Source organism: Sapajus apella, unplaced genomic scaffold (assembly GCF_009761245.1).
Source record: "Sapajus apella isolate SASKATOON/1434 unplaced genomic scaffold, GSC_monkey_1.0 scaffold8, whole genome shotgun sequence".
In the NCBI taxonomy this organism is placed as follows: Eukaryota; Metazoa; Chordata; class Mammalia; order Primates; family Cebidae; genus Sapajus; species Sapajus apella.
This window is the reverse complement of record NW_022436948.1, coordinates 18930289-18945343: the sequence shown is the minus strand read 5'-3', so window position 1 is coordinate 18945343 and position 15055 is coordinate 18930289. Positions and strand designations below refer to the sequence as shown.

Below are 15055 nucleotides of genomic sequence, written 5' to 3'. Positions count from 1 at the left end.
CCCCCCCTCTCTCTCTCTCTCTCTCTCACACACACACACACACACACACACACACACACACATACACACACGCATACACACACATCTCATATCCTTTCTAGACCAATTCCTGGAAAAATTTATGTCATAGAAGAGGAAAAATAACCAAGACCATTTTTCATTATCGTTGGTATTGAAAGCAGATATGCACAATAGGGTTGGGGGAAGTTAAGCCAGAAGAAAGGCAGCTGTCACAGATAAACCCAAACTTCAAAATTTTGTTTAAGCCAGATCTTTTTGGAAAAATTCCACTGCTTTTAGACAAATAAAAATTGTTTAGGGATCAGTAGTTGAGACTGAATCATGTGCACAGAGCTGAAGAGAAAAATTATTAACCATGTCAATTTGTTTAGCTATTCCAAATCCACGTTTGGAGGCAGTGGTCCACATCCTTCTCAAGCATGTAGAGTTTATAAGCTCCTTTCTCCTTCCCCTCCCCTTTTTTCAGGGAAATTAGAATATTTTGTTTTTCATTGGCTGTATCTTAGAAAATAGGATGGTTTCGTGATTTAAATATTGGAATCAATTAATTTTTGTTCTGTATCTATTGAAGACTGTGTATTTTTTTATGTCACTCAGCAATATAAAATAGGAATTTTTTAAGGCAGGATCAAAATAGCAGTACTTCATTAGAACATACTCATTGAACCCCTGACTCGTCTTGTTTTGGCTCAGAGTTAGAAAGCAACATTGTTATTTCAGGAAAAAAAAAGCTTGATTATAAAGATAGCAGTTTTCTGTAAAATGTCCATGTTTATCTTCTTTTACTTTGACTCATCTTACAGGAGTAGTTTTTAGAGAAAGCTAAAAAATGCCATGAACTATTGACTCAAGGAAAACACTAATCTTACAATGAAAATATTGCTATTTTTAGATTTGAGGCTCTCATTGATTGTTATATGGGGATAAGAGATTAAAATCTGGTAACTGACATGGACATTTGATTGGCTTGTAAATTTAATTTTGTAATTGACTAATTTGGGAATGAGCAATGATTTTACATTCATAAATTTAAAATGGATTCTCTATATTTTGTTACCATCTCCACATCCATCTCCTATTTATGAATGCTTAAATAAGCATCAGACACACAGCTAATTACTGGTCATGGGAAATGTAGGGATAATTGGACTTTCATGGTAATAGACTAAACATTTCCAACTTTGGAAGCATAGACATGCCTTAAATTCATTTTAAAGGGGAAGAATCACATGCGGGACAGAGTGACCCAGTTCTCCCCACCTTCTCACTGGTAGTTCCTTTTTTTCTATCAAAAAGAAATTTTTGACACTCAGACAGACATGCATTAAAGTAATTCTTAATAATAACTGTAGAATGTGCTGGAACTGTAATGTCCTGGGATAGGGAGGGACTGGCTGAAATGGCCTGGGTTCTATTCCCACTAGAAGCAGCATGGCTTCCAATGCTTTAGTCCAGTGATTCACATGACACTAGGGTATAAACTCAGGGCAACCTGCTTTTCAGGGTCCCTCAGCTGCAGCGCAAGTGGAGAGTCACACAGTACAGTCAAGACTCCATTCGTAACAAGCAACTCTCCTGAGACTTGGGGAACTGGCTTGCAATGAATCCTAGGCTTTTGCTGTCCTTTGCTGCCTATTTAAGTAGTAAATCTGCTTCACGTGACTTGTTCTATATGAGTGTGTTCTGTCTCACTGGACTCAGAAAATGGTAAGCTTTGTACAGTGAGCCTGCTTCACACAGAAAAATATTTCCCATTTTTCCTTTAGCTTTGCTCAAAGTTACTTCCAAAAGATATTAAATATCCCACAAATTGCAATACCTTTAGGAGGTGGAAGGCCTCATGTGCTATGGGACATCCTAGTTCTGGCAGAAAACTAATAAAATATTCCATAAGAACAGTTGTAAAAACTAAGGCCTTATTAGCCCTTACTTTTATGTTATCTGACACAACCCTTCTTGTCCCTACCTACTCTCCATAAAATGAATGAAATCAGCAGTGAATCTTTGTGTGGTATCATATAGATCATAAACATCCAGAAGCGTAAACAGAACCATATGAAGAACCCGATGCTCCAGTCCAGGAAACTGCAAACAGACTAGTAGAAAATTCCAAAGGGAAGACCTAAGGACTTTTAAAAATGAAAATAAATTTTTGAGACCTCGTCTTGTGCTGGGAAGTTTTATTTCTGGGTGTACTTCTGGTGGACAGGTTAAGGAGGGCTGGTTAGAGTTTTGCTAGCATTCTCCAGGCACAAGGAAAGATTTTAAAGTGAAAAAAAAATCTCCAGGAAACCACAACACCCTATTTTGAATTATGCCTAATTTTATTCCAGTACCACCTCTCTAGCAGCCATTCCCAGTTCTACTCAACAACCCAGCTACACCTCCAACTCCTTTAAGATCCATGGCAGTGACCCAATTCCCAAGATTTTCTTTGTTTATTGTCTACACATGTCAATGAGAGATATGCTAGAGGAAGCACTCAGCTAGGAAGTTGATGAATGCTGTGATGGGACAGATAACCGTGGCTTAATTTGAAATGGTATCAGAATGTGTATTTGCATATTTGCATTAACCCTATTCTTCATTTTCACAGCTCTCTCTCTCATATGCCACCATCAAGCATCTATAACAGGAGGATAAAAATGCAGTTATAGAAATCAAAACATTTTGGAATCTTAAGAGCAAAATATTAATACAAGTATTATATATTGTAGGAAAGGGATATATCTTACACAATTTTTTCATTTGAAACAAACACACATTATACTAACTCTGAATGCACACACACACACACATATACATATATATATATATATATATATATATATATATATACATATATATAAAATGTAATATGTTTAAGGTAGGCTAGGCCAAGCTATGAGGTTTTGTAGGTTAGGTGTATTAAATGCATTTTCTTTTGAAAAGAATTTTTATTTTACTTTAAGTTCTGGGAAACATGTGCAGAAAGTGCAGGTTTGTTACATAGGTATCCTTGTGCCATGGTGGTTTGCTACACCTATCAACCCGCCATCTAGGTTTTAAGCTCTGCATTTTCAACTTAACAATATTTTCAATTTACAGTGGGTTTATCTGGATACTAACTTATGTAGCTAGTATCATAAGTTGATAAGCATCTATAAGTATGTACTATGTATTCACGTGTGTGTTTGTGTATGTGTGTATATATATATCACTCTTTCGCTTCAGTATCTTCCACTGACTTCCCAATTCATTCACAATAAAATCCAAACTCCTTACCATGGCTTAAAAGGCTTTACATGACCTGTGTTCTGATACTTACATGACTTTGTTTTCATCTTCTCTGCCTTTCACTCATGATGCTTCAGCCACAATGGGCTCCTTGCTCTTCCTCAAATAGGCTGAGTGTTCCCCCACCTCAGAGGATTAGCTTTTGCTGTTTCCTCTTCCTGGCACAGCTTTGCCCTAGGTACTGGCGAGTCTCATTCTCTTACTTCTTTAAGTTCACTGCTTAAATGGTACTGTATCAACAGTTCCGTGATCCTCCTATCAAAAACCCAGCCTTTTTGTTTCCCAATCCTGCTATTCTCTTTCCTTTGAGCTTGCTTTTTGTCCTAGGAGCCTTTTCACAACTGATGTATTATTATTTGTTTGTGTTCTGTTCTCCTCCATTAGAATGAAACTCCAGGGAGTTTCTTGTTCCCTGAAAATCTCCAGCTTCTAGGACTACGACTGACACATAGTAATGTGCTCAGTCAGTATTTGTTGAATGAATGAAAGAATATTAACAAAGTTAGGCCTATGTAGCACAACTCATCTCCTGGTTTACTGAATTGATGATCTGTGTCTTTATAAAGGACTTTTACAGCTGTGAAATGGTTGAACCTTGCTACAACCAACCAACTAAGCAATAGACAAGCGAGTAAAGTATAGATGTATAACTGATAGGTTTAATAAACAAGACCAAATGAAAACAATCGTTACTGGTTACATTAAAACAGTAAAAAAAAAAGCCTCTCAGATTCTCAGATTTTGAAGATACATGTTCTTAAGGGAAAATATTTAGATGACATTAGCTATGATCCTGACTTTAGCCAAAGCATATGTGCAAATAATTTTGCCGTTTATTTATTTGAGATGGAGTCTTGCACTGCCCTGGGCTGGAGGGCAGTGGCGTGATCTTGGTTCACTGCAACCTCCACCTCCCAGCTTCAAGCATTCTCCTGCCTCAGCCTCCTGAGTAGCTGGGATTATAGGCCCCCGCCACCACGCCTGGTTAATTTTTTGTGTTTTTAGCAGAGATGGGGTTTCACTATGTTGGCCAGGCTGGTCTCGAATGCCTGACCTCATGTTCTACCTGCCTTGGCCTCCCAAAGTGCTGGGATTACAGGCATGAGCCACTGTGCCTGGCTGAATTTTGCCTTTTAATGGTCTCATCAGCTTGATGTCTATAGAAGATCCCATCTACTTCATCTATGTTGACTAATGTGACCCCTGGGCCTGCTGTATTCTCTGTCTACAATCAGCTAAGGCATTTAACTTCCCACAATTTCAGTATTCTCATCTTTGAGATCACAGGGTCAAGTTTAATGACCTCTAAGGTTGCATCTTGTACTAATCTGTCGTCACAGCACTTATACAATTGAATTTGATGAATTAATTTTGTAGTGACTTTTTTCATGTACACATAGAGATTACTGTATTCTCTATGAGTTAAAGGATCATGCCAATTTTCTTCATTGCTATACCCCCAGCATTTAGTGTCTGACATAGTAAGTTCCCAATAAAAATTTGTTGATTGAATAAATGTCTGCATGAACGAAATAAATGAATGAAAGTGATTCTAAAAAGGGTGCCCACAAATATCCCAAGCTTACTTTTTGATAACTTGTGGGAAGAGGTTATCATCTCCTTTCTATGAAATCTACGAATCTTATTTTTAAACTTGGGCTTTGAGATGTCATTATATCAACTGGTCCATTTTAGTAATTTTCTGTTTCATTCTTCTTAGATAGAAATGTTGCCTTTAATATTTTAATGTTAATGGTATCTTACAGTTACAGGTTTTAATTCACTTAATTCCATGCTCAGCACATGTAAAAAGCCAATGTTTTTATTTCCAAAGACATACTTCAAACCTGGTGACATGAAAACAGTACTGCCTGATTGGATTTTCCCCCTAACGAATGGAGACCATAAAAAGGACTTATGTCTAGTATCAATTATTCATACTCCAGCAACTTATGCATTCACAAGTTACAGCTCAACCTCTTGACCAACAATAAATTGCATCTTTTCTCTGAACAGATTGCAGGTTGCTGTCAGGGAAAAATATATCCTGACTTGAACAATGGATATGTGCATCCATCCCTGGGGGGCGTGGACACATGAGCATTACTTGGGTGAAACAGAACTGCCTAAACAGAATTTCGGCAGGAGAGGTCAAAGTGCAACTTGAAATATTCTTGCTATCTAAACACCAGTCTCTAAAGGTTGAAGAAGAGACTAGAAATAGAACATTTCTTAAACCCACTTGTTCCTCAGATCAGCACAGTCAGCTAAGCGATTCATTGCTAATAGCATGTTAGGGTCATTAAATATTTGACGTATTTTAGAAGTATTGATATTTCTGTAATTATAGGTTATTTTTTTCTTTGGGGTTGATAGTGGGGTACCTGAGGAAGCGAAATCTTTAGAAAAATTCAGGGTGGGACAATATGATGGTCAGTTCACATAAAAATTAAATAATGAGTTCATCTAAATTGATAGAATTATTCTGTTAATTCATTTGAGTTTGACAGAACAATCATTTCAGGAAAGTATTACTTTATGGCTACTTACGCTGTACTGGGAGAAAAGGGTTTGTCATTGAAATCATTGTATTCTGCATGTAGTACAGAAGACAGGAGCCCAGGCAGAGCCTAACTGCTCAGTCTTAGCCTTTGAAGGATTGAGCTGGGGGAGCAGCTACACCAAGATTTCCTTTGCATGAGAGAGTTAAGAAGTTTCTTGGGCAAGGCTCATCCTAAGGGAAGAAAGAGTTAGAATTACATTCCCATAAAAATATCCCAGTTTTCATAGGGGGATATAATTGTTTTAATATAATAAAAGCACAATGACTATCACTAGAATTTGCCCAAAGATTATGAATTAACACATTGACAGCATACAAAACTGCAAAATGGGGCAATAATAATACCTGTGCCATGCGTTTGGGAGGATTAAATGTAAATCCCATGTAAATTGCTTAGAACAGTGCTTGTGCGTGCGCACATACACACTTGTCATTATTATTTAAGGTAACACATTTCTAGGGATGATTCCATTGAGAATCAGTGTTTTTACAATGGTATTACTGCTTTTCAGAACATGGATAAATGCACTATCTCTCTCCATACATATTAAATAATAATAGCACAAAAGATGTTTGCAATTTTATAACCCATTTTCAGCCAATTTTAGTGGTTTTGTTTCTTTTCAAAATATTCAGTAGTTTCTCAACATACCCTGGAGAAATGGTAATGTGAAAACTATAGCATCTTATTTTAGTAAAATACCTTTAGTGTATCCTTTGGACATTGCTCCTGAAGTCCAAATTACATTCGAGTCTGTTCTATGGAAATATAATTCATGAAGCAATTATTTTCTGATATTTGACTGGTATTCTTTTTATGTAAGAAATGGGAAGTTTAATTTTAAGAATTATAAAAGCGCCTCTCCCAAACTGGCATTTGCCCTGTTCCTACTAAGTGAGTCATGCAAGATGAGCACATTCCTTCTCATGAAAGGGCATGTGTTAATACTGTGCTTAAAGGCATATCTAACTCTGTCTAGATTAACCATGTATCATCAATTCAAAACTATGAGACTACGGCCTTTCTTCAGTTGTCTGACCCATACTTTAGTTTATGAACTACACTTAGAATATGTTACTCACTGGAAACTTACTTCCTCTAATTCTTAGTTGTTTTAATATTCCTTCAACTCAAATATTAGTTGCTTACTTAATATATTAAATCTTTTTTTTTGAGATAGAGTTTCACTCTGGTTGCCCAGGCTGGAGTGAAGTGGTGCCATCTTGGCTCACCCCAACTTCTGCCTCCTGGATTCAAGCAATTCTTCTGCTTCAGCCTCTCGAGTAGCTGGGATTACAGGCATGTGCCACCACACCCAGCTAATTTTTCATTTTTAGTAGAGACAGGTTTTCTCCATGTTGGTCAGACTGGTCTCGAACTCCCAACTTCAGGTAAGCCACCCGCCTCGGCCTCTCAAAGTGCTGAGATTACAGGCATGAGTCACCACTCTCAGCCTATTCGATCATTTTTATCACGTCTCAAATGTCATGTAGGTACTCCCTGAGGACTACAAATATCCAAGGAACAGTCTAGACTCTCAAAGAGCCTAGAATCTTATGGAGGAGACAGGCACTTACCCAAATCTATTACAAGGCTACAAGAGGGGTATTGGATTAGGTACCAAAACGTGTGGAGGTGGGAAACAATTAATTCTGATTGGAAAAATTACCAGGGTCCTCTTCTCCGGATATCAGCTCTTTTCCTAGATCTGGAAAGATGAGGGGGGTTTCTGCAGCATAAGTGAGGGTTTATCTATTCTCAGGCAAGAAGGTAAGGGAATTAGTACTGTGTGTTCAGGTGATGGCAAGGGATGCATTTTACCTCCAAATTTCATTTTCACAGGTAAAGCAGGAGTTGAACTCTGAATGCTTTACCTATTGGATGGCTTTCTAGTCAATAGGGAAGATGATACACGTGTGATAACCAAGGCATTCACAATAAGATACAAAACTGGGGAATTAGATCTTTTGGATATCTTTGAATTTTAGTCAGGAAAAATTATACATCTTGCAGGCCATGAAAACAATGCAAGACATCTTATTCATTTGTCAGCCATGACCAAACAAGATTCAGAAAATCATTCTCTTGCTTCTTCCTCACGCTTAGAAATGGCAGGTATGGGCTAGGTGTGGTGGCTTACACCCATAATTTCAGCACTTTGGGAGGCCAAGGCAGGAAGATTGCTTGAAGCCAGGAGTTTGAGATCAGTCTGAGCAACATAGCAAGAAACTGTCTTTACAAAAAAAAAATAAATAAAATAAAAAATTAAAAAATTAGCTAGATTTTGTGGTGTGCACCTGTATTCCCAACTACATGGGTGACTGAGGTGGGAGGTCATTTGAGCCCAGGAGTCGAGGCTGCAGCGGGCCATGATCATTCCCCTGCACTCCCACCTGGGTGACAGAATGAAACACTGTCTCCAAAGAAAAAAACAAACAACAATAAAAAAAGAAATGGCAGGTGGTGCACACTCAAAAGCTATTCATGACTGAGTTAGAAAAAGGAGAACAGAGTCCGGGTGTGGTGGCTCACACCTGTAATCCCAGCACTTTGGGAGGCTGAGGCAGTTGGATTACTTGAGGGTCAGGAGTTTGAGACCAGTCTGGCTAAGATAGTGAAAACCTGTCTCTACTAAAAATACAAAAATTAGCCTAGCCTGGTGTGGTGGCTCGCACCTGTAATCTCAGCTACTCGGGATGCTGGGGTGTGAGAACCTGGGAGGTGGAGGTTGCAGTGAGCCAAGATTGCACCGCCACACTCCGGCCTGGCAAACAAGAGTGAAACTCTGTCCAAAAAAAAAAAAAAAAAAAAAAAGAAAAAAAGAAAAGAAAAGAAAGAAAGAAAAAAAAAAGTAGAACAGAGTAGAAGTAGAAATCAAAGTCTAAATTTTTAAAAATCGGATTTCTCTTTCATGCATCCAGAGAAGGCAAATATGCGTAACACATGTTCCCACAGTTCCAAATACTTCTTTGGGTTGGATGTTTATTTTTAGTGAAGGCATTCAGGATTAGGTTAGATAGCAACTTGATCCATTGAACATTCATCTGGAAACTTGTCTTGAATTATTTTCTTGATGAAGATTAAATATCTTGGAACAGAGTTGAAACAAAGGTTAGAACTGAGACTATTTTAAGACTCGTCCATAAAGCTATGTTGTATGTGCTGTACTTCATTCCCCGCCTAATATGATGGGCTTTAGTACAGCTCATAAATGAAGTTCATGAGAAACACAAGCCTTGTGTGTATCTTTTCAATATTTCTTAGGAATGTAGCACTTATCTAGCTAATGTGGCCCTTGAATGTTTCCAGCTCCATTCTGCTCTTGGTTCAATAAAAGAAATTTGATCATAGCCAAGCATGGCCTGGGATTCTTTCAGCTGTTGAGTTGGTACATTCTCATTAGAGGGAAGGTATTATTTTCTACATTGCCTAAACTCTAAATAATCAGCTTAAGGAGAATAAAGTATCTTTGCTATGTTATACCGACTACTAAGATGGCCCTCAAAGCTCTCTGCCTCTTGGTTTCTGTGTTCTTGTGTAATTCCCTCCTCTTTTATGTGAGATGAACTTAGCATCCTGATTCTAAAGAACAGATTATGGCAAAAGTGATGGAATATCACTTCCAATATTAGATTTCAAAAGTCTGTGACTTTTGTCTTGCTAGCACTGTCTTCCGCTCCATGGCTCTTCTTGCTTGATTGCTTGCTCTGGGGAAGCAAGCTGACACATTTAAAGTTGCCCTATGGAGAGCCCCATATGCCAAGGAATTGAGGGTGGCTTCTGGCCAATAGCTAGTGAGAAAATGAAGTCCCTAGTCCAAAAGCCTTCGAGGGACTGACCCATCAACGACCATGCATGGGAGTGAGCTTGGAAGCAGATACTTCCTTAGTTGAACATTGAGATGACAGCAGTTTGTGACAGTCCCTAAGCCACAAAACCCAGCTAAGCCACCCTCAGATTCCTGATCCGTAGAAACGGAGATAATGAATGTTTGAAGCCATTAAGTTTTGAGTTAATTTGTTCCACAGCAAAGGATGATGAATGCACCTGTTTATAGAAGTGGTACGGCTTGGGAGTGGGGCATAAAGGAAAGAGAATATGTATATACATTTGTGTCTGTCAAGTCACCAACTCAGGTAAAATCTTGGTGACAGATGTTCTATGTATACTGTTTATATTCATTGCAACCACCTGGCAAGGATGGTGTTATTCATATATTTTGGATGAAACTAAAGTTACAGAAATTTCGTTATTTGGCTCAGAACATGTAGTTAGATGACAGAGATGAGAGAGAAAACAAAGCCTCCATTACTCGGAAGCTTTGGTTCTTTGCTCTGCATTAGACAGGTGTTAGATGCCTGAGCAGGGATGAATAGGCTGAAAATCAGAATCATCTGTGGGTTTTTTGTTTGTTTGTTTGTTTTGTTTTGTTTTTCTGAGACGAAGTCTTGCTCTGTCACCCAGGCCAGAGTGCAGTGGTGCAATCTTGGCTCGCTGCAACCTCCACCTCCCGAGTTCAAGTGATTCTCCTGTCTCAGCCTCCTGAGTAGCTGGGACTATAGGCACGTGCCACCACACCCGGCTAATTGTTTTGTATTTTTAGTTGAGTCGAGGTTTCACCATGTTGGCCAGGATGGTCTTGATCTCTTGACCTTGTTATCTGCCTGCCTTGGCCTCCAAAGTGCTGGGATTATAGGTGTGAGCCACTGTGCCCAGCCTGTGGGTTGTTTTATAGTTAATCATGTCACTTTCTGTTACTAGAGGTCCTGACATTGTTTAAACTGAACCATATTACACAGTATAGTTGTACCAGAAGAGTTTTGCACTTGCCAAAGTTCAGCCATATCCCATGCAGCTTGGGCCCCAAATCAGAGAACAAAAACTATGCATTTCAGATAGGTTTTGATTGAGAATATGGTAGTCCTTAGATGCCTCTGTGGTGATTAACAAGGTGACCATGTGACTTTGGCATTCTGGGGTTAGGTAGTTTTAAAGAAGTGAAAAAAATCAAACAATAGTACCCAGAGTTCCACTATTTGATGAGCTTAATATATAGCTTGTTGTGTGCCAGGCCCTACCTCACCTACAGCCAAAGGCTGGGAAAATGAGTTTGGTTAAACAAGGACAAGTTGGAAGTAGAGTGGATATATGATGAGTGCTGCCTTCATTTGGTGGTGGGAAAAGATGATGAAAAAACAGAAGGCTACCCCTATAGCCCTGCACCTAGAAAGATGCAGGTATCCCCAGATGCTCCTGTAGTGGCTTCTGGAGCTGGGTAGGCAACTACAGAATTGATTAGACTTAAGAATGGGCTGTGGCTGTCTCAGCAGCTCTAACATCAGGTCTAAAGTCTCTCTCCTATCGTCAGCCCTTCAGCTCTTGCAATAGTTTTCCTGCCTATGGCTCTGGAGAGGGCCAGATAACCCTCTAATTGCTCATGGGTTCTCATGCAAGTTACAGCCTGGCTTCCATGGGAATGGCCTCTCAACACATATAAGTTAAAGACATCACAATTAGCTGACAAAGTCCATAGTTTCTCCTGGAGGGGGTGATTGGAGTAGTTTCTTTTTCAATGCCTTCCTGCTATCTCACTGTTTTTGCATAGATTTCTCTTGAGCAGCACTGCCCAATAATGTAGGTAGCCCCTAGCCACATGAGGCTATGCAGCATTTGCAACAGGGTTAGTGAGACAGATGAAGTAAAGTTTTCATTTAATTTCATTTCAATTAATTTAAACTTAAACGACCATATGTAGCTGATGACTACTGTGTTGGATCACACAGTTCTATTGGTTGTTCTCATTATTTTGTTCTTTTGTTAATTTATTTTTGGCTAATATTTATTGGACATTTTCTATGTTCCAGGCACTATTCTTAGAATTTTTCATCTATTCATCCAATTTTTGTAGAACATGATGAGACTCATAATATTATTTACGTTTTCTAGAGCAGAAAGTTGAATCTCAGAGATGAAGCGGCCTGCTTCAAAACACACAGGCAGGAAACAGTATTCAAAATAAAGCCTTCCTGGCTCCAGCCCTTTGTTTCCTGTACAGAAGAATGAGGCAAAGTCAGCAGGAATAGAGTGAAAAAATGGACACAAGACAATGAAAATACAATCTGTGTTATAATAGGTTCTTTCATTTTATTGCTTATTATAAAGACATTGGCCACAGCAAATGTTAGTTTTTAAATAACCATAATTCAAAGCTTTCACTTCCTATACTCTTTTTCCCCAAGAAGCATCATCTGTGAAAACAATCAGTGAACTCCAAAAGTCTGCACTGGCAATGTGTACATTTATGCTATTGCGACAGTTAATACAAATAGTAAAAATACTCATCTATTGTAGGCTTATGGGTTTGTAAAATGCCTTAAGGGAGGCCATGAACGACTCAAAGAAGAGAGATGGTGTGGACCGAAATGGCTTCTATTTGGGGAACATTTGCTGAACATAGGAGGTATGCAATAAATGTTTATTGATAGTGATGATAAAACTATTTCTGCTGGTCTTTCCTTTAGATTTTTCTTAAAGAATATATGGTATATTTGTGTTCAACTTCCTCAGAATCATCACAGAGACTCTGGCACTTAGAAAGTCGTAGCTGCAGTATAATTGGGTCTGATTACATGCAGAAGAAAAATAAATTAAACCATAGGTACTATTGAAATTATGCTGAAAACTTTATGTAAGTCAGGAAGCCCCTCACTAGAACAGGCTGAAACTCTTGAATGCTTTGCATCCTCATGTATAAGAAAATCATCAGTGCTTAAAAATCAAGGAAGTCATTCAAAACAAATTCAGCCTTTAGACCTTACTGGCAGGTAGACTATATTTCAGTCAGATCAATATCTTTATTATAATATAGGTATTTGAAAGTAAAATATGCTACTTATAATAATGATGTAGTTTCTTATCTGCAAGTACAGGTACTATAATTTAAACCTTAAGACACTTCCTTTGTTTCATTTAGCAAAATCCTTGGCACTGTTTTGGGATTTCACAGAATTTTGATGATGATATTAGATTAAACATTTTAGATTTAGTTGTAAAATGACACAAAAATCCAATCATCTATTTCCAGTGTTCAATATGCACTTTTTATAAATATATGAAACAACTCATATAAAAATATAAACGTTAAGGTCACTTGCAGCAAAATATGTTACATTAGAATTACTTATTAGATGTTTATACATCTAAAGGTAGGCACTTCATAAAATTTGCATCTTGTTAAGATGCAACAATTTGATGTCAGTATCTTAATTTTGTCATTAACTTTTTAAAGAGAATAGATTACCAAAATTTTACAAAGGAGAGAAAAATAATAGTGTTTAAGAATTCCACGGAAGAAAATCTGAACTTCATTTCTCTCTCTTACTTCTTTCTGCAAGCCTGTTGTGTATTTTCATGGTCAAGGTCTGAGATTTTTGCTCCCTGACCTAAAGTCTTTGGAAATGTTTGGTTCCTCATGTTTTACAGGAAGCGAAGTATCTGCTGTCTATGGAATTTGCTACAGTTTTTTTTCTCCCAGTGGTTGGAATAGCCTTTATTTTGATCCACTATAAAACCAGATGATTTTTAGGTGGTAGTAGCTGGTGTTGAAGCGTTCTGGGCTTCAAGCAGCTATTGAGTTGTTTTTGGTCTTGTTTTAATTCCCTAATTATACAAATAAGATTTAAATCTTTCTGTTGTATTCACTCGTAGACATGATAGAAATTCACTTCACACCCACCTAAAAGATGAGGAGAACTTCTGAGGCCCAATGGACCCATCTACTATTTGATTTCATTGTCCCTTCTAGAGCAGGTCTCTACAGGGAGCTTCACAAAGCAATCTAGTCATGGCTCTTTCTTATACAAAAACCAGAAACTGTAACTTCCATTGGGACCTCAAACAGCGCTAGGCACATAGTTGGTTCTTAGGCACTCAAAATACATTTATTGATGAATGAAAGAATGAACAATTCCAATTCTGACTTTCAAAGCTACATATAATAAAGTTGCTTTCTTGTGTAGGCCAAACCATTCTCCCATCCTACTTAGATCTTCTTTTTTCCAGGATCAATACTGAAGCTTCCTTCACCTAGCCCTTAAACAACATGATTATTAGATATTTTGTCAATCACATTACTGTTCTCTGAATGTGCTTAGGTGGATCAGAAGATCTCTGAAAATGTGGTTCCATGGAACCAAACATTAATACTCCAGATGGGGTCAGGTTTGAGCAGGGCGTGAACCCTGTATCTCCTCGCAGGGATATTCTACCTGACATATTATCTGACCCCAAAAAGTATTCCTTGGAGCAATTCTTTCCTGCTTGTTTCTGAGTAGAGGCATTTTATTCCAGGCAAGATCACCGATTGGCACATTTTCTCTTCTGGGAGATAGATTATTTCCTTGGGTTTCCGGGGTAAGGAGGAGGTGGAGAACGCTGTGCTGAGCCCTGTGGGGTGGGAGAGTATGGAGGAGGCAAGTCTGCGCAGTATTCCATCTCGTGGTCGTAACTATAGGGAGGTGGTACTGCTGAAAAAGAAGGGGAAGAGAGCATCAGGCAGTTAGCAAATATTTGCATTTCTACTGTGTTGAAGTCACTAGGCTAGATACTTTGGGAGGGGACATAAGCTGTGGCTGCCAAAAACTTAGTTTTATTAGGTTGAGACCACATAGGTATGAAAGGGTAAGTGCTCTAAAACGTGGTACCATGGATTAAAGTGTTTAGAATTGGTTGTTTAGAGAACGTTTCTTGGAAATATGATGCTGAAGGGGCAGAGAGAGAAGCAGAGGGACAATTCAGGTTGAGCAAAAGCATTGAAGCAGGAGAGCCCTTCACCTCAAGCAATATGTACATAAAAGGAAGAATGGGAAAAGACAATGAGGAATCTGGGTGTATCACCACGGTGGGCTCTGAATGCGATGTACAGTATATAACACGGAGTTATCAGGGATTCTTTGAACATGGTAGTGAATATGCTTTGGGAAGACCACTCTCAGCAGTCGACAGAGGCAGAGGTAGATCAAAGAAAAGGTACAAGGTAATGGCATATGTGAGGGATTATAAGGGACTCATGAAAGTGAAGGGAAAGACATCTTAACAGTCTTTTAGCAGCCAAGTCTTTAGGTGATGACTGGGTGTGTGGAGAAAGAGGGAAGAAAGTGAAAGAAGGGGCTGAGGAATTGGGTACCCAGTATAGG

General features: G+C 38.5%; 1 protein-coding gene across 1 annotated transcript in view; it reads right to left on the bottom strand.

Annotated features, from left to right (window-relative positions):
• Positions 1–11981: 11981 nt before the first annotated feature.
• CYYR1 (cysteine and tyrosine rich 1) overlaps positions 11982–15055 on the bottom strand; it is a 109283-nt gene continuing 106209 nt past the window's right edge. Inside the window, 1 exon segment of the mRNA XM_032277104.1 lies at positions 11982–14386. Within this exon segment, the coding sequence (XP_032132995.1) occupies positions 14253–14386 (134 nt within the window). The 3' untranslated portion in view covers positions 11982–14252.